Genomic DNA, 26,685 nt, shown 5'->3' with positions numbered 1-26,685 from the left:
CTTCTAAAATTTTGCCCCTAATCCTTAACTTATGACTCCTTATTCCAATCTCACCTACACTCAAGGGGAGGAGCTTCTTCACATCTACTCTACCTATTCCCCTCATATTTCTAACTACCTCTATCAAATCCCCCCTCAACCTTCTACACTCCAATGAATAAAGACCCAGTCTAATCAATTTTTCTCTGTATTCCAAATACTGCAATCCAAAAGTAAATCTTCTCTGAACCCTCTCTACCTTATTAATATCCTTCCTATAATTTGGAGACCAGAACTGCACACAGTATTCCAAGCCTGGCCTCACCAAAGCCTTGAACAGGCTCAACGTCACCTCCCAGCTCCTATATTCTATGCTATAATTTAAAGGCCAGCATACCACAAGCCTTCTTCACCACTCTATCCACATGAATTTGATAATATAGGTTCTGAACAACAATTTTTTTTCCCCAAAAGGTTTGCTTTTTGACAAAAATTGGAGATCATGATAGACAACTTCAACCTGAACACAGATATTTTCAGATTTTCTGTCTCTCGAAGGAAGTTGGAGGAACATTAACTTTTATTGGATTTAGCATGTTTAATTGCATAATTCATTGCATTAGTTCAACTGTGCTAAAAATGTTTTGCCACTGACTTTCATTTGTACTCAGATTCTAATGCCTCTTGTGTCAGTGTTCAACAATGGTCAGCCATCACTGATGAATTCCAGTGGCCCTGATACTGCTTTTTCATGGTCGCAATGTCCTGTTCCAACCATGTGCATCACTGACTGCACCAAGATCAGCAGGGAAGAAGTCCGAGTGCAAATGCACAAAATGAATTTTCAATGAAATGTTGCATGTCATGGTTTTGTATGCTTTTTATAAAAAAATGTTTTAGTTTTCACACTATGAACCATATTAACCAAAATACACACAAACATTTCCCTCTTGAATAAGCACAGTGTCATTTTGTGATTTTATTTAATACCTGATTTAGATCTCCCAAAACTTTTCCACTTTCTCACATGCCCAAATTGCATGTACTGTTCCCGTTTCTTTCTTACAGCGAAAACATCTATCTGATACTGTTGGGTCCGAGGTTACGCATGATACAATATAATTGGTTACACAGGCTATATACCACACCCCAAAAGTTAAATAAATGGTTTTGTACGCTTGAAGCATGTTTAAAAAAGTAGGTTGTATCTAAGAATCGGTACGTGATAGGAAACTTTTAAGGTGATTTTCTTGATAAGCAGATCAAAATATGTAAAATACACCCTGAAGTGTTCAGGAAGAAAAATCATTATTGTCCAGTGTAATCAGACTCCCTCTAAAGTTTGCATTCCCATCAATTTTAAGCTTCAGCTTTCCCGAGCCCCCCCAAAATAAGAACAAGTGCCGGTACTTTAGTCTGCAGTAGAGGGAGAACTTTTGGAAACACTGTGAAGGGAGCTTCTCTTATTTAATCAATGCTGTTTCAATTCCTCAGCCAGTTTAGTTTCCTCAACCACTAATCCCCTTCTCCGCAGCATTATCACAATATATATATTTTTTCCCCCATTTCTTCAATAAGGATCTCTTATTTGATCTCAAGTAGAGTTATAATGTAAATGAACAAGTTTACACTGAAAACAGTATAATAACAGTTAAAATTCCTCCTTTCTCCTCTTCTGAAGCAATGTGATAAACCTTAACATCTCTGGGCCCTCTACAATACCTTAATGAGCTATGATTCAAGTGGCAAAAATGAAAAAAGAAAATCCCCATAACCTTTGAATTCAAAATTTCAATTATAATCCTATAACTCTTTAAAAACTGGTTTACTTTAGGTTCTAAGAAACCAAATGTTTTATTCCTCATCTTGTGGATTGGTTAACTAATAATTTAAGTAAATTCCAAGAATAGAACAACTTCAATTGGCATAACCAAACCCTACCATTTAAAACAAAATTGGTCAACATGTGAACTTAAAACAAATGGAACACTTTCAAAACCTCAACAGTCGAAAAACTGTGTTTTCTACGATCTTGGATCGCAGCAATGCTGGTTTTATAGAGGTGGAACTAATCACTTTCTTATTGAAGGAAAAGAAAACACAAAAGAGTGGTCTGTGGTGATGAACCTTGATCCAAGCTGTGTTACTGGCGCCACTGATTGGTCCTTGGTCTGCCTTTCTGCGTTGGGTGTGGCATATTAGCATAAATATCTTGTCTCTGATCTTGTGCAGGCCTTGAACTTATTTGATTGGAGACAGCAGCAAATGCATAGCTGTTTTGATTGGATCTTCTCTGCTGTTTGTAAAGAGGGCCATTAGAATTGTTTCTCAGACACAATCAAATTCCAAACACAATTTGATCTTTGATTTTATAAAATTATTCATGGACACAAACGATTGACTGCAATAAATTTAAGCAAGAGTGAGTGAAACTTTAAGTTTGGGTTGTGATCCAATCTTATCTTCCCATTTTCGGAGAAAGAATTATGAATGCAACCACATGAAGAAGCTGTAGAACAAGTGGATGTCCACACAGTTCAAGGATAGACTCAGTGACACATTAATTCTAAACGTGAGCACGTTGTCATCACAACCAATTCTAACAGTGAAAGTTTCTTCATACGGAGGGCGGTGAATCTCTCGGACTCCCTTTTAAATAGCTGATAAAAGACAGGAATTTTAACCACTTCATTTACCTGTGTGAATGCAACAAATGGGGGGGGTCATTTTCATCCCATGTATTACCTGCCAAGGTAGGTAGTATCAGAGCCGAGATGCTGCGTTGCTATGTAAAAAGTCGCACTGACCCAGATTTTCTTGGTTCAGAGTGAATGACCCAAGCTGGCTTTAAACACGGGTCGTTCGCATGCCAATTAAGTGGGATCTCTATGTAAAAAAGAGTATCTGCCTCACAGAGTGTAGAGGCAAGGTCACAAGAGATATTTAAAGTGGATGTAGATACATTATTGAAAGATCAGGAGATTGAGGGCTCCGAGGATGTGGCACACAGAAACTGGGGACTGGGACATCAAATCAATGATCTTTCATCAACCTGAACCATTAATTACCGCATTTGATGGCATACAAGACCCACTTTTTCTTCCTAAAAATTTGGTCCAAAAATAACTTTATGCAAAGTTGAAATTAGGGTGATAATGGTGAGTAATGCCAACAGTGAACATCGTCGCAGCATGGCTCACTAGCATCACCGCCGTCTATCGCTGGGGGCTTGTTTTGGGAGACTCTCCCAGCGACCCATTGTCAGTTGTCCCACTGCCTCGCTCTTCCCCAGGAGAGCGTGGGGTAGTCGGCCGCCGGGAGGCAAGTCAGGGCCAGCGTGCGAACCGACAGTGGCAGTTTGTTTTCTCTTGTAAATTACAGCAGCATTATTAGTAAAAAGTTTTGTCCTAGTTACATGTTTTGTCCAAGATTTTTTTCTGCTAACCTGCATCCACATATTTCAATATGGGGCGGGGGAAGGGGGGGTATGATCCATGTATGTCTAAGCCACAAGCAAAAATAGGAGTAGCACTGGATCATGCCAGGATGCAGTTAAATGTCGCTGACCCAGCAGAATTTGCGGTCCAGTGGAATATCACTGTATTTACAAGGAGCAGACTTGTGATCTGCCACTTCATGGGCTTCTCCATTAATTCCAGAGCCATGCCAGATTTAACGTTTTTTTTTGTTTTTGCTCCAGTACCCCATCCTCAACCAGGTTAATACCACATTTATAACAAACTGAGAACGTAATGTGGTGAGAAAGCATGAAACTCTGGTCTGCAGTATTTACACACAACCTGCGAAAGTGCCATCACTACCACACACCCTGCACAGTTCTCGTCTCTGCTAAACCAGATCCCACAGGGATTTAGGTTGTCTCGATGCAGTTTCAACCTCTTAACCTCCTATGAGTTTCTTTTTTAGCAACGGTGAGACTTGGTGCCACAGTGGGAAGCATTTACAAGCAAGGGTAATGATGCATGTGAGTTTCTGGCTAATTAACTCCACCCAATAAAAGGAAGGGGAGTTCGAGTGGAGCAACCATTGTGCGAGTGGACTGAGAGGCTTTGGCAAACAGAGGAAGTGGTGCAGGTGACATGCATGGAAAAGGTTTTTGTAAGAAGGAACAGGTAAGTTCAGGTAAGATCTTTACTCACTGAACAGTCTGAGCAGTGAAAATGGCAGCCAGGATATGCTCCCATTGCAGGATGTGGGAAACCTGGGACAGCCCAAGTGTCCTTGATGACATGTGCAAGAAAGGTGCACCCAGCCACAGCCCCAAACAGGCCGAGTTGCGGAATTGAAGCTGGGTGAACTCCTAATCATTCGGGAAGCAGAGGGGGATGAGAGTCAAGAGTCAGAGCTGTCACAGTGCCAGGAGAGGGAATGGAAATAGGCACAGGTACCCCTGTGGCTGTTCCCTCAATATACCCATTTTGTATACTGCTTGGGGGGTGGAGGGGGTGACGTTCCAGGGAAAAGCCACAGAAGCCAGTTTTCTGGCACAGAGCTGGTTCTGTGGCTGAGAAAAAAAAATGACCATAGTGATGTGGGATTCATTGGAAAAGATGGGAGATTGTTGAAAGGTTCGAGACTCTCAGATTGCCTTCTAGGTGCCAAGGTTGGAGATGTCTCTGATTGAGTCACTAGGATTCTTGAGAGGGAGGGTATGCAGCCAGATATTGTGGTACCCATGGAATAGATAAGGAAAGTGATGAGGGGCTGAAGGGTGAATATAGGGAGATACAAAAGAAGCTAAAAAACAGGACGTCAAGGATGGTAATCTCTGGATTGGTGCCTGTGCCACGTGCTAGTGAGGGCAAGAATAGGATGTCATGGCAGATGAATACGTGGCAGAGGTTCAGATTCATGGATCTTTGGGATCTCCTCTGGGGAAGGGATGACCTGTACAAAAGGGACAGGTTGCACCTGAACTGGAGAAGGACCAATATCCTGGTGGGCAGGGTTCAAACTAGTGAGAAGGGGGGAATGGGAACCAGAGTGTTAGATCAGATGATGGAGCATTTGGTGAAAAGGTAGATTCTATGTGCAGTGAGACTGTGGTAACTAAATGAAGTCAATTTGGATGGGTTGAAACATGTTCTGCAATGCAAGAAGTATTAATAATAAGTGATTAACTTAGAGCATGGATCAGAACATAGAATTTTGATGTGCCATTACAGAGACTTGAATGATGCAAGGACAGGGTTGGCTACACACATGAGAAGAGCATAGAATGATGAGAGTGAGGACAAGACTGATTAGGCATAAAGGGAGGAACATTCACCTATAGGAGGTCCTAAATGAATATTTTGCTTCAGTGTTCACCAGGGAGATGAAACCTGATGAATGGAAGCTCAGAGTAGAACAGGTTAATGCGCTGGATCACGTCAAAGTTAAGAAAGAGGAAAGGCTGGATCTTTTTAAATTGGTTAGAGAAGTCCCTGGAAACAGATAGGATATACCCCAAATTATTACAGGAAATGAGGAAGGAGTTTGCTGGAGCATTGGAAATTATCTTTGCCTCATCCCTGGCCACGGGAGAGGTACAGGAGGATGAGAGAATGGCAAAATTATTAGAGAGGATTTTTTGGGACCAGATTTATGACTATATTAATGAAGCATAGTCTGTATGGCTTTGTGAGAGGCAGATTGTGCCTCACGAGCCTAATTGAGTTTTTCAAAGAAGTGAAAAGGAAATGTTGAAGGTAGGGTGGTATATATAGTTAACATAGATTTTAGTAAAGTATTTGTCAAGGTCCCCCATTGTAAACTCATTCAGAAAGTCATGAGGCATGGGATCCAAGGAAACGGTTACATAGATTCAGAATTGGCTTGGCTACAGAAAGTAGAGGGTAGTTGTAGATGGAATGTATTCTACCTAGAGGTCGGTGACTTCGCCATTCTGGGACCTTTAATCTTTCACCTTTTTATAAATGATTTGGATGAAGAAGTAGAGGGGTGGGTCAGTAAGATTTCGGATGATACAAAGGTTATTGCAGGTTATAACAGGATATAGACAGGATGCAGAGTTGAGTGGAGAATGATGGAGTTCAATCTCAATGTGTGAAATTACAAATTACACTTTGGAAGGTCAAATGAAGGTTGATGGCAGGATTATTAACAGTATGGAGGAACAGAAGAATCTTGGGGTAAAGAAGGCATATGGCATGTTGACCTTATCCAGAGGGATGAGTTCAAGAGCTGTGAGGTAATGTTGCAGCTCCATAAAACTCTGGTTAGACCTCACTTGGAGCATTGTGTTCAGTTCCAGCTGCCTCATTATGGGATTGATGTAGATGGTTTGGAAAGAGTGCAGGTGAGATTTACCACAGTGTTGTTGGATTGAAGAACCTATTATACAAAGTAAGTTTGACATCTCTTGGGCTACTGTCCTTGGATGAGAGGTGACTAAATAGATGTATATAAGATTATGAGGGGTTTAGATAAGGTGGTCAGCTAGCACCATTTTTTTTCCTGGGGCAACCACAGCAAATACCAGAAGATGCCAGTTTAAGGTGAGTGGAGAAATGTTTAGGTGTCATAGATAAGTATTTTACTCAGTGGAGGGTGTCAGGAATGCATTGCCCGGTGTAGTCGTGGGGGCTGGTATTATAGACCACCAAATGGGCGGAGGTAATTAGAAGACCAAATTTGTAAGGAGATTGCGTACATGTGTAATAAACACAAAGTGGTAGCTGTGGGAGATTTCAACTTTCCGAACACCCATACAGTAAGAGTGCTGGATGGGCTAGACTTTGTTAAGTGTGTTCAAGAAAGTTTTCTTAATCAATACATAGAAGAACTGACTTGAGAGGGGGCAGTATTGGAAGATCTCCTATTATGGAATGAGATAGGTCAGGTAACAGAAGTTTGTGTTGGGTCTAGTGATCACAATACTATTAGTTTTAGGCTAGTAATGGAAAAGAATAGAGGTGGGTCAAAGTTTGAGATTCTTGATCGGAAAAAAGCAAATTCAGGGGATGAGAAAAGATTTGGAGGCTACGGATTAGGGTATGATATTTTCAGGGAAGAATGTAGCTGATAAATGGAGGATATTCAAAGGAGAAGTTCTGCAAGTGCAGAGTTGATATGTCCCCATGAGGATTAAAGGAAAGATTAGAAACTGTAGGGAGCCTTGGTTTTCAAAAGATATTGGGGACTTGGTTCAGAGGAAGAGGGATGTGTACAACAGGTATAAACAGCAGGGAATGGATGAACTGCTTGATGAGTGTAAAAAAAATCTTAAGAAGAAAATTAGAAAAGGCTAACAGGAGACATGAAGCTGCTTTGGCAGGAAAAGTAAAAACAAATCCAAAGGGTTTCTATCAGCACATTAGAAGTAAAAGAATAGTGAGGATAAAATTGGACCCCTTGAAGATGAGGTAGGCTCTGTGAGAAGCCAGAGGAGATGGGTGAAATTTTAAATGATTTTTTTTCTTCAGTATTCACTAAGGAAAAGAATATTGAGCCAGGTGAAGTGAAGAAATATGGTAGGGAGCTCACGGATAATATAAGAATTAATCAAGAGGTAGTGTTGGCTATTTTGAAAAAGGTCAAGGTGGTTAAATCTCCAGGTCCTGACAAAATATTCCCTAGGACCCTGCGGGAGGTTAGTGAAGAAATAATGGGGGTGTTGTCAGAAATATTTAAAATTTCTCTGGCCACGGGGGAAGTGGCGGAGGACTGGAGGGTGGCTCATGTTGTTTCGCTGTTCATAGACCTAGTAGTTATAGGTCTCTAATTCTTACGTCAATTGTGGGTAAATTAATGGAAAGTGTTCTATTTGGAAAGACAGGGATTGATTCGGAGTGGTCAGCATGGTTTTGTACGTGGTAGATCATGTCTAACAAACCTTATAGAGTTTCAAGGTGATTACTAAAAAGGTTGATGAGGGGAAGGTGGCAGATGTTGTTTATCTGGATTTTAGTAAGGCTTTTGACAAGGTTCCCATAAGAGTTTAGTAAGGAAGGTGGAAGCATTAGGTATTAATGATGAAGTAGTGAAATAGATTGAACAATGGTGGGATGGGAGATGCCAGAGATTTGTGGTGGAAAATTGTTTGTCGAATTGGAGACTGATGACGAATGGTATGCCTCAGGGATCGGTACTGGCTCCACTGCTGTTTGTCATATATATTAACAATCTAGATGATAGGATGGCAAAATGGATTAATAAATTTGCAGATGATACAAAGGTTGGCGGTGTTGTGGACAGTGAGGAAGATTATCAAAAATGACAGGGTGATATAGGACAGTTAGAAGAATGAACTGGAAGATGGTGTTTAATACTGATAAATGTAATTTATCAATGTGATTAGGACTAATCAGTAGGTCATAAACATTAAATGCTAGACAATTAAGGAATGCAGTGGAACAAAGGATTTAGGAGTCATGGTACATTATTCTCTGAAAGTTGAATCACATGTGGATAGGGTGGTGAAGAAGGCATTTGGTATATTGGCTTTGATAAACCAAGGTATAGAACACAGGAGTTGGGATGTTATGTTGAAATTGTATAAAACATTGGTGAGGCCAAATTGTGTTCAGTTTTGTTCGCTAAATTACAGGAAGGATATAAACAGAGTAGAGAGAGAGTGCAGAGGAGGTTTACGAGATTGTTGCTGGGGTTGCAATTAAAGGTTGAGCAGGCTGGGACTTTATTCGCTGGAGCGTAGAAGGTTGAGGGGTGATTTGATAGAGGTATTCAAAATTATAAGGGGGATGGATAGACTCAATGTGGATAGGCTTTTTCCACTGAGTGGGGGAGATTCAAACAAGGGGGCATGGATTGAGAGTAAAAGGGGAAAAGTTTAGGGGAAACATGAGGGGGAATTTCTTAATGCAGAGGGTGGTAGAAGTGAGATTGATGTTAATATTCAATGAAAGGTTGGATAGGTATATGGACGGGAGAGGTGTGGAGGGTTATGGGCTGAATGCGGGTCAGTGGGACCAGGTGTGAGAAGATGTTCGGCATGGACTAGTAGGGCCAAATTAGCCTGTTTCTGTGCTGTAAATGAATAAGGACGTGGATGTAAGAAAAATAGAGGGTAATGGGTGTGAGGTGGTGGAAAAATTAGATTTTTGTGGAGTAGATTTACATAGATGGGCACAATATTGGTGACTAATGATCCTTTGCTGCGCTGTAATATTCCATGTTCTCATACCCTGTAACCGACGGGCAAAACTCAGACTCTTTACAGCATGAGACACACAGAGTTCAGCATCCCCACATTTCCACCATATTCGTGAGCATCTCAACTTTCAATCTTCCTTTAAGCTCATCTAACTCTATGCTCATGCCTCTCGCTACAGGCTTAAATGTTTCTGAAGCCTGAGACTTTTACGGCACCTCGTCTTAATCGTCACTCTGAATGATTCAAAGAAATGTGCAGCTTACTGTTGAAGAGCTAGATGGAGATTCCTATTAATATTACAGGCAAGAACAATTAGTCACAATCCTCTTTTGGGATTCAATCTCTTTAAAAACTGAAATAACGGCACCTCACCTCACGCCTACTTGCCAAGGAGAATTGGTAGGAGAGTGCCTCCTGTGCCAATATCTAAGCATTTTTTTCACTGAACTCATATTCTTGCATTATAAATTGTTTCTTAATTGATGTAACGTTTCATTAAATGCATGTTAATAGACCACATGATCATTTAATTGTAGAAAAGTTGACTTGCCTGATTTTGTTGAGAGCTCTTGCTTTTTAACTGTCTTTTGTCCCTTCTCCATTTCCTCCTGATGGATAGAATAGAATACCTGAGTATAATGCCAATCATTCATTTCACTAGTCTGTGTACCAAGCGCAATAATTGAAGATCAGAGAACACCTACCTGTACACACAAACAACACAACTGATTATTAACAAAAGGATCCCAGATATGACTGCACCAATAATCAAAAACAGGTTAAAGTCTGCAAACAAAGAAGACAAAAAAATTAGCATGTGGTACATCAGATAAATTGTGAAAGATATTCGCTTGACAAATGGCAATAATATTTATTTTTCCAGTTTTTCTTTAAGCTATGGGCTTTCAAAGTGACTGTTGTTCCTCAAGTCATCATTATTAAGGGAATCACTGCATCCTGTGGCATTACACACTGATGTACCAATCCATCATATCAGAGAGGGGTCAAAGTCTCGAATATGGCAAACCACACTGTAGAATTCCATTCTGAGTAAAGGTGCAACATGTGTTCAGGAGAATACTTACCATGAAAGTTACTCAAAATTATACGTGTGTAAAGGTCTCTTAAGGTCTTCTGTCTGTAAGAACAGACATATAACTGTGCCCCTGATCTAACGATAAAGGTTCCATTATTGTCACATAATAATACATTTAGAATGTAACATACATTAATTTTTTTTAACTTTGTCCAGGGCCCCTCACAGAAATGAGGCCCCAGCGAGGGACGATCTCTCCACCCAAGACCAGTGCTCTAACCACTGAGCTGGAGACAACAGATCCTAGCTTGCTAGATTTCATTTGCAATGTTTCAGTTTTCCTTTGCCACAAATGGACTTTGCACACACACTGCATTCTAGTCCTGATTGCAGCAGTAAAGGCAAGACAATGTTTGTTATTGATAAAGAATCAAATAATTCACTTGGATTTGAGTATCTTGGGGCACCTCCACTGTCGTCTTTGCAGGAAGAGCTCACAGTTCCTGACCTCTTATTCAACACTAGCAGAGATCATGGACTGGAGAGGTGGGGCTGCAGGGACACAAAACATTTTGCCTCTACCACTCTAGTTTTGATTCTTGTAAATGCCTGAATGAGTTCTTGCCTACCTCCTGCATCCCAGGTAGTCAGGAGATGTTCTGATGCAGTGTCATTCTTCAGAGGTAACCAATATCAGCCTAGTTATTGCTGTCTAGTTTTCTATACATGTGGTAAGATATCTGGCTTCTCCTGTAAAAGCTGGAATTTAACTGAGCTTGGGAAACTTATTTCACTTTGTAATGCTGATCACTATGGCTTCACCGAAGCTTGTGAAATAATTACATTTTTTTGGTCACAAATTTGCTGAAGAGGAGGCAAAATGGTACATAGGAATGAATTAGATCACAGTTTGTTTCAAATCATCAGCGTGCTCCGAAGCAAAGAGCTGTATGCAAGCCAAAGTGAACGAGGCCACGCATCGTAATGGACAAGAAGGACGTTTCCAATGAGATAGTGGAGTATTTCTGTCCAGTTCTGGATCAGGCATAGCAAAGTTAGCATGTTGCTGTTACAGCGCCAGCAACCTGGGTCGAATCCGGCATTGTCTGTAAAGAGTTTGCCTGCTCTTCACATACCTGCATGAGTTTCCTCCCACCCTTCAAAACGTACAAGCCTGTTGGTTAATTTGGGTGTGATTGGGCAGCACGGGTTTAAATGGCCCAAATCAGCATCTGCTATGCTGTAAATATTTTTTTTAAACTAAAATGTGACATCATATGGCTTCTGATTTATACAAAGTCCTGCAAAAAGTTGACAGCTGCTCTTAGGGATCATTGATGTTGGACCTGGTAGTATAATAACTCAAATTATTTAGTCAGGAAATGGTAGGCATTAAGAAATTTGCAATTAATAAATCTTTTATATATCTTTTTAAAGAAGGAGGGATGCTCTATACAGAGGAAACTTGGGACTATTTTATGCTGGAGCAGGAGCACTGCAAGACCGTAAGAGCTGCATCACACTTGAATGGTGAGCATGCTCAGTGAGACACATTGTAAGAGCCACATCACCCTGAATGGTGAGCATTCTCAGTGCGACAGTGTATTCATACATGACCAGTAACCTGAGATGTGAGTAAAGTCTTGTGCTCTAAAACTTACAAGCCTTTCTTAGTGTTTATTAAGCCCTCTGATGGTACAACCGAGGACATAAAGGAAAGGGGAAAGTATAATAGATAAGCTGGGAAAACAAATACTCATTGGAGGTCAGTAAACGATTCCCAACCTAGGGCTTGAAAAGAGGCAAATGAAAAATTATCAATGATTTTCTAATATCTTCTTGATCTAGGAACCATTCGATTAGATTTTTTTTAAATTCCATATATTATTTAGGAATGATAAATGAAAGAAATGGGTATCCTAAATCAGCTTGTTCACCATCTGCTGTGGCAAATGGATATTAAAGAACATACATTTTTTTTAAACTTTATTTATTCGTTCAAAATACAAATAGTAGATAACATATACAACAATTAACCATAAACATGAACATTATATTTTTTTATATATATAGAAAAAAAAGATTAAAAAAATGAAACCCCAACCCCCCCCCCCTCTCAGCCAGCTCCCTAAGGAGAGCCATAAAGAAAAAAAAATTAAGGAAAAATTAAACATACATATCAAGATCTAATCGACATAAATTAAACTGTAAATAATCTGAATATAACAACCACTTATTAATAAAAAAACTATAATTATCACGCAAAATATATGTGATTTTTTCCATTATTAAACAATATTTCATCTCATTATGCCATCTATTAATATCATTCATAATTGTATCTTTCCATGTACTAGCAATACATTTTTTCGCTACAGATAAAGCTAAATATACAAAAACAAGCTGAAATTTATCTAATCCCAAACCTTTCAGAGGTTGTAAACTGCCCAGTAAAAATACTGTCAGATTTAAAGGTATTTTATCTTATATAGGTATTCTAAAAACAATTGAATTTTCTTCCAAAAAGATTATATATATCTATATATATATATATAATATATATATAGACATATATACATGACCAGACAGCATGAAAAAAAGTTCCAACAAAATTACAACATCTAAAACACAAATTTGATTCATGAAAATCATACTTTTTTAATTTTTCAGGTGTTAAGTATAATTGACATAGAAAATTATAATTAATCATTGCATAACGTGCATTTATCAATCTAGTTACACTACCATGACAGATATCTAACCAATCATCCTCGGAAAAAATAAAACCAATTTCTGCTTCCCATTTACTTTTGGATTTATCCCAACCCTTTTTATCCATACCTCTACTAATATTACTAAATACCAATAATATCTTTATATGAAAACTCAAATCAACATATATAGGCCCTCCAATAGGAGAAAAAAGTCACAAATTAAAAGCTAACTAAAATGAAAATTAAAAAAAATCCCCCCCCCAAAAAAAACTACCAAAAGGTAGTAATCCCTAAACAAAAATTGGGTGTGGGTCACCCACCAGTGGCTGATGACTAGTAGAACCTAGAGCAAATCTCTCCCTCCCCAGCCGAACAAAGAATAACATCAAAGTATCATGATAACATAAAAAGTAAAATAAGAATAAGAAAATTCTTCTATTCATCCAAGAGATTCCAAACTCAAAGGTCCCATTTCAAAAGAAGTTGGACTCTTTCTATTCTCGCTTTTCCCATTTCTGCCATTTCTTCCATTTCTAGAACAACCAGATTTTTCTTTAGGAGACAATGGTGGACTACATCTTTGTCCTCTTATATCTGGCAATGAATCAGCAAAAATCATTGCTTCACAATCAGTCTCAAAAAAACGAGATTGATAGTTTCCATAAAACACCTTCAACACTGCCGGATAGCGAAAAGTAGACATAACCTTTACGCCACAAAACTTCTTTAACTGAATTAAATCAACATTGACATTGAATGACCTCTTGACTCAAATCAAGATTTAAAAAACTCTGCTATTCTGAATCAATAACGGAGTTTGTCGTCGTCTCTCATTTTGCACCGCTAGTCTAAGTATTGCTTCTCTGTCCAAATAATTCAAACATCGAATTATTACAGGCCTCGGTGGTTGACCAGGTAAAGGTGTTCTTCTTGAAGCTCTATGAGCTCTTTCCAGTACCAAGCCTCCAGAAAAAAATTCTTGCCCTAGTACTTGTGGGATCCAGTTTTTTAAAAAAAAACAAAGAGAATCTTGTCCTTCCATACTTTCTGGCAAACCAACGATTTTCACATTATTCCTTCTGCTTTGAATCTCCAAGTAGTCTATTTTCCTCTCTAACTCTTTCTCACGTTCTCGCAATTTTATAACTGATTTTTCAACCTTCAACACTTTTTCTGTGTTAGAAACCACTTGCTGTTTACATTCCAAAAAAGCAGACTGAAATTTTTTAAAATCTTCACAAGATGCTTCCACACGTGTTTTAACTGTATTCAATTCTGAACTTATATTAGCATTCATTTGGGCCATCTCATTCAGTAAGGGTTGAATGACAGCGTTTAACTGGATACATTGTAGCTCAGAAAAGCTCAGCCCTGCTTTCTCTGACATAGTGGCAGAACCAGGTAACTGCAGCTCCTGCTGCAACTCAACAAAAGGCATTTTAGAGGTTTTACTGCGGGTCTGGACTCCCAGCGACGGCACCTCGACTTCCTCAGGGGTTCGCCGCTGGTCTCACCCCGCAGCTCGTTGTTTTCTTGCAAAATCAAGGAGGAGATCGATATCTTCAGGTTGGAATGCTTCCTGATGCATTTCCCACAATGGAGTCGTCTTCCTGCGTGCTCCCTCCGTTAAAATCAAAAGGCTTCCAGAATCAGGATCCACTGCTTGGGAACACACACCTTCCTCCAGAGAACGGGTAATTCCAGCACTATCCTTCACTTGGTGAGTAGTAGATAGTTTTTTTCAGCTCCCACAGGCAGTCTTTGTAGTTTAGGCACTGAAGAAATTAAACCTGAAGCTGTAGCAAGTTATTTAGGCCCCAAATCTTCAGTACTTCGAAAATGTAACTTCTTCTGCACTTGAGGTTTAATCTTTTTACCATTAATGGCCATAATAGTTCCTTAATACTTTAAACTAAAATTTAAGAAGTTTAAACTTGAAAACAAAGGGTTAAAAAACAGGTACTTAAGAGTCCAGCCAGAGAGGTCGAGATTACACGTCTAGACTCTATGCCATCTTGCCACGCCACCCCCCCCACCCCTTAAGGAACATACATGATCTCATGCTCTTCGAACCACTCACAAATGTAGGAATTTCTAAATGGTTCATGACAGATTACTCAACCAATATGAACTGAAAGTTATGCCAACTTTCCCATTAATGCGATGCACATTTACTATGAATTATGTAGAGAAGAAAAAAACATCCATATAAAAGAAGAAATAAGGATAAATAAAAACCATAAGAATTTAGGAAAATATCTAAATCTATATTCCTTTGAGTTAAAACATGAAGCCATTGAATAATCATCCATCCATATTAGGCACAGCAGGTTTCAAAAAAAAAGCTATTCTGAAGCTATTAGGAATTCATTCTAAAATAGAGAACCCTGTAAGATTCAGCAAAATTTGTTTTAAATATCACTAATGAAAACTTGGAGGATACACTGGCAAGGTGATTCGATCTGGAGCGGAAATTTACAGAAATGGCAGCAGTTCTGGATTTTTGCATAAGGTTTAATTTTGTATTTTACAAGGAGTGGCAGATGCTCTTTTAATGTTGATTTGTAAAACCAGCATCAAAGTTTGAGCCATCTGGACATGGAAGAATGTAAAAACAGAGAAATGCTGGAGGAACTCAGCCTCCAGAGCCTTACACTCCATCCGCTCCCTCCTATGTACCGCAACAAATGCCACCCCCCTCGAAAGGATGTTCCTTTTCCCAAGGAAATCCGAATCAGGAACCACTGTACTGGCATTTCTATTTACCTTGAAGAAAGGCTCAGGCCCAAAATGTTGGCAATCTATCTTTACCTCCCAGAAATGCTCTAGCATTTTTATGCTTTTACTACAGTCACAGCATCTGCAGACTTCTGTGTTTCACTGCAGAAGAATGGCATGTCTTATGTCCACATGTTCCACTTTCTGGCCAAGCTAATGCTCACCTCTAAAACATTCATTTTGGTTTGAGAATTTTTTCATGAAATCTACAAGCTAGTACAAAAGTGATGGCAGCCAATCAGAAAAGCCCCTGAATAAATTCCTGGAATTTCTTACAGTTACATTCACTCTGTTTCAGTAAGATCAACAGTAACCTATGAAAAGAATGACACAATTTTTAGATCCCAGATTTTTTTTTTAATCCAGGAGAGAGCTGATTAGCAAAACGATTCTTCAGTTTAGATTTTCTCAACCAGGGTTTAAAGTGAACATTGCAAGTTAATTGATATTTCTGTTACAGTAATGATATGAATGGTAAACATTTGTGCAGTTCACGATGCTAGTTCATACAATTAAAATTAATGATTGAAAATATAAAGAATGCATTAAGTAATCACCAAAAGCAACTGTTAATAACTGGTTAGTTGTTAAATGGGGCAATGACCCAATTTGCCAAATTCCAAGGATTTTAGCATCAAATAAAATTTAGGACAGAATAGATTTCACAAGAGCTTAGCATTATTTGTTAGCTCAGTTTTGAAAAAAAAAATTGGACTGCAATTTATATTTTCTATTCAAAAAGTCAGACTTTAGACACTTACAGTGCCCTCCATAATGTTTGGGACAAAGACACTTTTTTCCTTTATGTGCTCCACAGTTTTAAATTTGTAATCAAACAAATCACATGTAATCAAAGTGCACATTCCAGATTTTATACCTGTTATTTGTATAAATTTTGGTTTAACCATGTTGGAATGACAGCACGTTTTATACACAATCCCCTCATTTCAGGGCACCATAATGTTTGGGACATTTGGTTTCACATTCAGATATGTTTAATTGCTTCATTGGAGATAAGCTTACTTATCTTGCTAAGCTTTGATCACTTTTGAAATCTGTATTTGTTATTTTTCAACACGAGGACCAAAGTTGTGCCAATGAAACTTATTATGAGGCTGAAAAACAAGAATAAAACATGAAGAGACATCGCCAAAACCTTAGGATTACAAAATCAACAGCTTGGAACATCAAGAGAGAACTGGTAAGCTCAGTAATTGCAAAGGGACTGGTATTCCAAGGAAGACCTCCACTACTGATGACTGAATACAGATTTCAGATATATTGTCAGAGTAAATACTTGACATCACATACAATCTAAGATTCTTTTTCTGCAGGTGAAGCCGAATTCCACTTATTGGTAGTGCAAAAAACTGTATACAGTATACATGTAAACAGATAAAGATCTGTAAATAGATAAGAAATGTAAACAGACCGACTGTGCAATACAGAGAGAATTTTTTTTAAAAATCAATAAAGTGCACAAATAAGAGTCCTTAAATGAGTCCCTGATTGAGTTTGTCATTGAGGAGTCTGATGGTGGAGGGGTAGCAGTTGTTCCTGAACCTGGTGGTGAGAGACTTGTGGCACCCAGACCTCTTTCCTGCTGGCAGTAGCAAGAACAGAGCATGTTCTAATCACAATGAAGAAAATTCCCCCAAAGTATATCAGACAAATCAGAATCATGCTTCAGGACGCAGCTGTGGATGTGTCAATGACTACTGTCTTGTGATAGTACAGACCTATCACCAATGTATATAGTTACAGTATCTAGAGTGTAATGACTGTGCTTACAGCGATTGGCTGAGAGCTTAGCCACGCCTACTGTCTGGGCTTTAAAGGGTTGTGTCCCTAACCAGGTCGGATCATTCCGGACTGATCGGCCACCTGTGAAGAGCTCCTGTCTTTTGCAAATAAAAGCCTTGGTTTGGATCAACAAGTCTTTGGTTCTTTCGATGAGCTCTACAATTTTATTAGCAAAAAATAATTTTTTTTAAAAGGGATGGAGCGTCTGACTCGGCCAGAAAAACTTGACATCGACCCACAGACAGCTACAGCCTTCAAAGCCTTTAAGTTCTGGCTGATGAACTTTGAAAACTTCCTAAGGCTCATTGAGGTGGAGGAGGATAACCAGCGTCGAACAGCATTGCTGTCTATGGTGTCCTTGAGAGTCTACAAGAACATCCAGGATGAGACCATAAAGGTACTGAAAGAACTGTACGATCAACCAATGAACAGAGTTCATGCCCGGCTCGTGCTTGCGTCGAGGAAGCAACAGCCCGGCGAATTCAGCAGGGCATATTTACAAGTAGTCAAGGCGTTGGGCAAATACTGTAATTGTGTGGATAAAACTGCTGCCGAGATCACAAATGATCTCGTCCAGGATGTCTATGTGGCCGGGCTCCAATCGAACGAAGTGAGGCTGCGCTTGCTCGAACAAGGGGTAGAAAAACTAGAGGACATGGCCCGGATTGCAATCACAATGGAGGATGCAGCCTTAAAGTCAAATGAGCTCTCTAGGGACTGGGCCCCATGTTCTGATGTGAGTAGAGTGCCCTTCTACCCTACCACCCCCCGAGATACTTATGGCCTGTCGGCTGCTGCTACACTGCCCCCTGCGAACCCAAAATGTTATTTCTGCGGGAGGGACAAGCACAGCAGGTCCCAGTGCCCAGCAAGAAAAGCCAGGTGCCAGAGGTGCCTTAAAAACTGCCATTTTGCTGCAGTCTGTAGGTCTAAAATGGCCGCCGGCAAACACAGTGCCTCGTGTGAAGCCCAACCGCCACTATCCCATTCAAACTCTTCTTCCCCAGAGCTCTCGTCTAATGAGAGCGAGGGCTCCCCTGCACGGCAACGCCTGACGTCACGGAGACACCGAACCCGGAAGGGGCAGCCCACCCTCGCAACCATGGTGTTGGCCCGCCTCTTGCCCCCGTGCGGAACACTCGACCCGGCCTCGGTCCCGACTGTAGAGCCCGCTATTGCCACGGCCACGACCACCCCCGGGGCCGATGCTACTGCTGCTGCTGCCGCTGCCACCACCACAGCCAACCCTGGAGATGATGCTACCGCTACAGCTGCTCGCTCCCCTGCTGCCACTGCCCACGCTGCCGCCGGTGCGGCCACTGCGACCGACCAGGTACTCGCCCTAGCGTCCATCGCTGACGACCGCTGGGGCCCGTCCGCCGCGACCGACGACCTACCCACCGCCAACCGCGAGCAACAACCCCCACTACTTACCGTTCATCCGCCGACGCCGCCACAACAGCACCTCCGGGAGTACCTCCAACCTGCTCCGCCAGCGCTGACTGCGCCTATGAAGTCATCCCGTTGCGTGACATCAACACGCAGAACTCCCCTGTCTACAGGATCAGTGGCTGCTTCTCTAACACTAAATCAGCAATGCTCTCATCCTCTCACTAAAGCAATGGATCTGATTAAAGTGCATGGACACTACACCAATTGCTTATTTGACTCTGGGTGAACTGACAGTTTTATCCGGCCAGATCTGGCCCTCCGATGAGGACTTGATATTATCCCCACTACCCAGAGGATCTCATTAGCGACGAGGTCGCACTCGACCGGGATAAAGGGGTATTGCATCACCACGCTGGAAGTACAGGGTGTAACGGTCACCCACTTCAAATTATTCATCCTTCCCCAATTGGGCGCCCCAGTGTTGCTGGGATTAGACTTTCAGTATCAGTTTCGAACGGTGTCCCTACACTTTGGGAGACCCCACGCCCCCCTCTCAGTCTGCCATCGCCCCACCCCTGAAGCACCCGAGCAACCTGCCCCCGTGCCCACTTCTGTGGCCTTTCCACACTCCGGATTGCCCCGCCAGCACTCTTTGCAAGCCTCACCCCTGGCTGGAAGCCTTTTGCCACCAAAAGTCGGCAATATAGTTATGAAAACAGGCAATTCATTAGGAGTGAGGTGCGTAGATTGCTGAATGAGGGCATCATCGAACCTAGTTCAAGTCCCTGGAGAGCCCAGGTGGTGGTTGTCAAGAATGGGGAAAAGCTACGGATGGTGGTCGACTATAGCCAGACCATTAACCGCTTCACGCTCCTGGATGCGTACCCCCTGCAACGGATCACAGATGTGGTGAACCAGATCGCCCATTACCGCATATTTTCCACCATTGACCCACGTTCGGCCTACCACCAGCTCCCGATCCGCTGTGAGGACCAACCATTTACGGCCTTCGAAGCTAATCAATTTCTCAGGGTACCATTTGGGGTCACGAATGGTGTCGCGGTCTTCCAGGGGGAAATGGACCGGATGGTGGACCAGAACGGGCTAACTGCTACCTTCCCATATCTGGACAATGTCACCATCTGCGGTCACGACGCGCAGGACCACGACGCCAACCTAGACAAATTTCTTCAAACTGCCGGTCAGCTGAACCTGACCTACAATCTTGACAAGTGTGTCTTCCGGACCACACGACTCGCGATTCTAGGTTGCGAGGTGGGGAACGGGGTAGTGATGCCAGATCCTGACCGCATGCGTCTCCTAATAGACTTACCCCCCCCCCCCTACCCAGAAAGCGCTCAAATGCTGCCTGGGCTTTTTCTCATGTTACGCACAATGGGGTCCACACTACGCCGACAAGGCGCGTCCTCTTATCAAGACCGCCTCTTTTCCCCTCTCGACCGAAGCCAGAGCAGCATATCAAATCCGACATCGCCACTGCAACGCTGCATGCGATCGATGAGTCTGTCCCGTTTCAAGTCGAGAGCGATGCATCCGACTTCGCCCTGGCAGCCACCTTGAACCAGGGCGGTGGGCCTGTAGCCTTCTTCTCCAGAACCCTCCAGGGTCCAGAGAGTAGACACTCCTCGGTCGAGAAGGAGGCCCAGGCCATAGTTGAAGCGGTGCATCGTTGGAGACATTACCTCGCTGAGAGGCGCTTTACACTGTGACTGATCAACGCGTGGTCTCCTTCATGTTCAGCAACACCCAGCGAGGTAAGATAAAAAAAACGACAAAATCGCCAGATGGAGAATTGAACTCTCCACCTTTAACTATGACATCTTGTACTGGCCTGGTAAGCTCAACGACCCGCCCGACACGCTCTCCAGGGGGACGTGAGCCAGTGTACAGATGAACAGACTACAGAAACTCCATGAGGCACTCTGTCATCCAGGGGTCACTAGGTTTGCCCACTTTGTGAAGGCGCGCAACCTACCCTACACAGTCGAGGAGATTCGCTCCATTACCCGAGCCTGTTTGGTGTGTGTTGAATGCAAGCCCCACTTCTTCCGTCCGGGGAACTCCCACGTTATCAAAGCCACCCGCCCCTTTGAGCGTCTTAGCGTAGACTTTAAGGGGCCCCTACCGTTGACCAACCGTAATAACTACATCCTTACGGCCATCGACGAGTACTCCCACTTCCCGTTCGCTGTGCCCTGCCCAGATACCACCGCCACCTCAGTGATACAGGCCCTTCACAGTATTTTCGCCATTTTCGGGTACCCCAATTCCATCCACAGTGACAGGGGGTCCTCATTCATGAGCGCAGAGCTGCAACAGTACCTTCTGGAGTGTGGTATCGCTTCAAGCAGGACCACCAGCTATAACCCTCGCGGTAATGGCCAGGTCGAGAGGGAGAATGCCACCATCTGGAGAGCAGTTTTAATTGGGTGCCTGAATTATCAGGATAGAGAAATGATTTTGCGATTGGCTGTACAGAAGGCAAATCAAAGTCAAGCTCCAATGATGAGTCAGAATAATAGAGGTTTTTTCTATGCTGATTTGAGTCAAGAAATTATTAGACGTCGACAGGAGTTCAATTCGGCTACAGATGTGTTGTGGTGGAAAGGATATAAATTTGCTTTTCGATACCCTGCTGTGTTGAAGTTTTTTTATGGCAATTATCAATCTCAATTTTTTGAGAATGATCACGATGCATTGGTTTTTGCTAATTCGTTACCAGATTTACATGGTCAGGGAAGAATCTCACCGTCGTCACCTAAAAGAAGGGCCAATGGGCATGGAAATGGACAGAATGGAAAGAACGGGAAGAATGGGAAAGATGGGAAGAAGGAAGTTTTGACACACAGTCCTAGTGATGTTGAAGATTCGAACCAATTTTTGGGACTGGAGTCTCAGGGCTGAATATTTCTATGATGTTGTATTACATTATAATATATATTGTATTTCTGGCTGGAAATCAGTGAAGGACACTGATATCTTAGATATTCATCTGCCATCGGTGGGGTTTACCACACCCAGTTTTTTTAGGGAATTACTACCTCTGGGTGGTTCTTTTTTTGGGGGGGGGGGAAATTAATTGTATTCCTTTTTATATAAACTTTTTCTATCATTTTAGGGGAGGGAGAGTGGATTTTCTTTATTAGTAGGAGAGCGACTTTTCGTATTAAGTGATTATATTGTTAGTTTATTAAAATGTCTAGTTTGAAATTTGCAACTTTTAATGTTCAATGATTAAATAATCCAATTAAGCAAAAGCAAGTTTTATCTTATATTAAGAAAATGAAAATTGATATTGCATTTTTACAAGAAACACATTTGACTGAAAAAGAACATTTGAAATTGAAAGAGGTTGGGTTGGTCATTTTTTTTTCTTCATTTAATTCTAAGGCAAAAGGTGTTGTGATTTTAGTTCATAATAATTTATCTTTTGAGTTACAGACTGTAGAGGGGAATGCTGAGAGGGTTTTAAAAGTGGACTGTAAAATCTTTAATGAACTTTGGACTTAATACCTATGCACCTAATGTAGATGATGAATGTTTTAATTTCAGATGCTTTTTTGTTATTAAATCAAGCTAATTAAAATATTCCAGTTGGGGGTAATTTCAATTGTGTTTTGGATCCTTTGATGGACAAATCCCCAAAATGTATTAGATAATCAAAGATGGCGATACAAATTGGGGCTTTAATTAAAGATTTAAATTTGGTAGATATTTGGAGAAGGATTAATCCTACAGAGAAAAATTTCTCTTTTCATTCTTCCTGACATGATTCCTTTACTAGAGTAGATTTTTTTTTTTTTAATATTGGCACATTTACAAGGAAAGGTATTGCTGGCAGAATATAAGAGTAGAGTTATATCAAATCATTCTTTATTATTTTTTTCTTATGTAAGTGTGGAGGTGTTACATTCATCCTATAGATGGAGGTTTAATACAACATTGTTGAAAAAACCTGAATTTGTTGCTTTTGATAAGGAAAAGATTGATTTTTTTCTTAATTGAAAATGCTAATTCAGTTAAAAGTCATTTTATATTATGGGATGCGTTAAAAGCTTATTTAAGAGGACAAATAATTAGTTATACTACTAAAGTTAAGAAAGGGTATATGGCTGAAAGTCTTAAATTAGAAAAGCAGATTGGTGAACTGGAGAAGGAATTTCAGAAAAGAGTGACAGAAGATCAGAAAATAGCTTTGACTAAATTGAAACTGTGGTATAATACGTTACAGACTTATCAATTTGAATGTTTACTTAATCGATCTAAGTAACGATATTATGAATGGGGTGAGAAGGCGCACAAAGTACTTGCATGGCAGTTAAAGAAGGAACAGACCTCAAGGGTCATTAATGCTGTTAAAAAGAATTCAATAGTTTCCTATAAACCTCAGGAAATCAATGACTAGTTTTATTGATTTTATAAAAAAATATATACATTAATGTTATCAACATTAGAATAAGAGGATATTATAGATTTGGAAGCTCCCTTTACAGATTTAGAAATGTAGACTGCTATGTTGGAAATGCCTCATGGTAAGTCACCAGGTGATTATGGGTTTTCGGTGGAATTTTATAAAGTTTTCTATGAAGACTTATCTTTGGCATTCGGGGAGGTATTACAACAAGTGACTGAACATTATGAGTTACCAGAATCTTGTTCTAGTGCTTTAATTACTGTAATTCCAAAGAAAGATAGAGATCCATTAAAGGTGTCTTTGTATAGACCTATTTCTTTATTGAATGTGGAATAGCTAAAATGTTAGGAAATCAACTTGCTAAATATTTACCTAAATTGATACATGTAGATCAAACAGGTTTTATTAAAAATAGACATGCTTCAGATAACATTCTTCGATTAATTAGTTTGATCAATGCATACCAGCAGCAATCTAACCATCCAATGGTGGTTGCACTTGATGCGGAAAAAGGTTCTGATAGGGTCGAATGGAATTTTTTATTTAAGGTTTTGGAGAAGTTTAAATTTGGCCCTTTTTTATTGGTTGAGTTAAAGCTTTATATACAAACCCGACTGCTAGGGTGATGACAAATGGACAAGTTTCATCGTCATTTTAACTGACACGATCTACCTGACAGGGTTGTCGATTGTCACTAGCCCTGTTTGCATTGGTCATTGAACCATTAGCTCAATTAATATGGCAAAATGAAAAGATACAAGGGATGAGAGTTCTGGATGAAGAGTATAAGATTAATTTATTTGCAGATGATGTTTTGATATATTTAACAAATCCAGAACAATCTTTGCCACACTTACAGGAATGTTTATTACAGTATGGATCATTATCTGGATATAAAATTAATTGGGATAAAAGTGAAATTTTACCAGTTGGTGAAGGAGATTATTCAGTTTATAAAAATGTTATTAATTTGAAATGGTCGGATAAAATTAAATATTTAGGAATAATTGTGAATACTGAGTATAAATCTTTATATAAATTAAATTATGTTCCATTATTGAAAAAGATTAAAGCAGATTTAATTAAGTGGAAGGACCTTCCGTTAACTTTAATTGGTTGGGTTAATTGTATTAAAATGAATATTTTTCCATGTATTTAATATTTGTTTCAATCAATACCATGTTCTCTTACAAGTAACTTTTTTCAGGACTTAAATAAAGTCACTAGGGAATTTTTATGGAAAGGTAAATTACCAAGGGTAGCATTAAATAAACTTACTTGGAAGTATGCATTAGGTGGATTGCAATTACCTCATTTTCAGAACTATTATGAAGCAGCCCAACGTAAATTTATTAGTGGTTTGATGGATTTGATTCGGCCTCCAAGTTGGGCTAAAGTTGAGATGGCATGTACCTCTGAAACTGCAATACATCAATTTATATTTCAGTGGAATATAAATTTATTACGGGAATATAATATGCCGATATTAAAACATCTATTGATTATAGGATCAAAAGGTAAATTATCTATTTTAACAATAGGTAATCATGTATTCCTTTTTCATTATTTAATAGTCATTTATAGAATTGGGATTTTAAGGGTATAAAAACATTGCAGGATTATTTTGTAGAAGGTCAGTTTCTTTCTTTTACTCAATTGAAAGAGTGTTTTAGTATTGCTGAAAATCCTTTATTTGTTTATTATCAACTTTGATCATTGGTTAAAAAAAAATATGTATGGTAGAGAGATGATTTTACCTGTCTTGTCGGAATTCGAGTCTTTGATATCGTCTATACCTAAAAAGGGCTATATTTCATTGCATCAAGTATTACAAGATAATATGGATAAGCGGGACTGGGAGAAATCTAAGCTCAAATGGGAAAATGACTTAACTTTTGTTTTTCCTGAAGAATATTGGACGGATATTTGTTATGATAGTGTTACTAGATTTACGAATCTACGATACAGAATGGTTAATTATAATTTTTTGCATCAGTTATATTTAACTCCTGAGAAATTGAAAAAATATGGCTTTAGTAATTCAGATTCCTGTTTTAGATGTGGTACATGTGTTCGAACTTTCTTACATACTGTTTGGTCCTGTACGTATGTACAACCATTTTGGGAACAAATTAAGCTAATTTTGGAAAAATTGTATAAGTTTGTTACCATTAGATCCATCCTTTTTTCATTGGGTTATATGATTCCTTTAAAGTGATTGGGGTTGGATAAATTTCAAATTGCATTTGTATATTTAGCATTATCCGTAGCTCAAAAATGTATAGCAAGTACATGGAAAGATAATACAGTGATTAATATAATGCAATGGCATAATTAAATGAAAGCTTGTATTGTTATGGAAACATTTACAAATGTTTTGCATGATAATTATTCTCTTTTTGTTAAAAGTGTCACTATATTTGGATTACATGCATTTAGATGTACTTTGATTTATTTTATTTTTTAGTTTTTCTTTATATATTTCTTTGGCTCTCCTTAGGAGAGCTGGCTGAAGGGGTGGGGGGGGGGGGGTGGGAATTTAATTATTTTTTTTCTTTTAAAATTTTTTTTATATATATATAAATTCTTGTTATGGTCTGTATTTTGTATGATTACTAATAATTTTTCAAATTAATAAAGTTTAAAAAAAATTATCTTTCTTTATGGTTTAGGCTGACCTGCTAAAGATTAACTGCACATGTGTCAGTTCAAGTCAACTTCTCACCACCAACCATAACCTCCTCCAGACTATGTCAGGGGGAAATAACTAGTGAGGTGGAATGACATGCAACAAAGAAAACAAGATAACAAAAAAGAGGACAGGATGTTACTGTGAGCAATAAGCTGATGTTTTCAAAAGGAAAATAAGAAACATATTCAGTAAAACAAAAGATTAACTTTTCAAAGTATAACCTATTACAAAATGTAGGGTGAAAGCAAAGTGAATTTAACTGCACGACATTCCTGTTGATAATGGCTTACCTTGCACTGAGCTTGGTTGCGGGAAGATCTATGATCCAGATTACAAACAAAGTTTAAAGTAACCATGTACTGCCACTTTCCCCCCCCCCCCCCCCCCAACCACACTCATTATCTCACATAAATAACATGATGGCGGATTTTCTAAACGTGCTACTTTTTTGACAAGCTTTTTTTTACTGACAGGAGTGCCAAATGCATTTTGAACATCAACAATGAACCGGATTCAAAAGCAACACTTAGTTTGTCATTGGAGAAAATCACTCCATTGGATTCAACAGTCTAAGCCCAACAGCCAGATACATCACAAATAAACTGATCTGCTGAAGCAAAAATTATATCATAATTCAGAAAGTGACAGTAAACATACCTCAACAAGACCAGTAAATGTACCTCAACAAGTCCAGTAACAAAGCCAGATTTTAAAATA

The 26,685-nt window shown here is 39.7% G+C and overlaps 1 protein-coding gene across 3 annotated transcripts in view; it reads right to left on the bottom strand.

Moving 5' to 3' along the window:
- Positions 1–844: 844 nt before the first annotated feature.
- Positions 845–26,685, bottom strand: part of rttn (rotatin) — a 397,420-nt gene continuing 371,579 nt past the window's right edge. For 2 of the 3 annotated variants that reach the window (XM_069920391.1, XM_069920393.1), the window contains 3 exons: positions 9,823–9,904; positions 9,669–9,726; positions 845–2,275 (listed from right to left, as the gene is read on the bottom strand). In XM_069920391.1, the coding sequence (XP_069776492.1) occupies positions 2,123–2,275; positions 9,669–9,726; positions 9,823–9,904 (293 nt within the window). In that variant the 3' untranslated portion in view covers positions 845–2,122. Of the gene's footprint in view, positions 2,276–9,668; positions 9,727–9,822; positions 9,905–16,669; positions 16,762–26,685 lie in introns of those variants that run through there. The other variant, XR_011352026.1, reaches the window with a different exon arrangement.

The sequence above is a fragment of the Narcine bancroftii genome, chromosome 2 (genome assembly GCF_036971445.1).
Source record: "Narcine bancroftii isolate sNarBan1 chromosome 2, sNarBan1.hap1, whole genome shotgun sequence".
Taxonomy (NCBI): domain Eukaryota; kingdom Metazoa; phylum Chordata; class Chondrichthyes; order Torpediniformes; family Narcinidae; genus Narcine; species Narcine bancroftii.
This window is presented reverse-complemented; position numbering and strand designations above follow the sequence as displayed.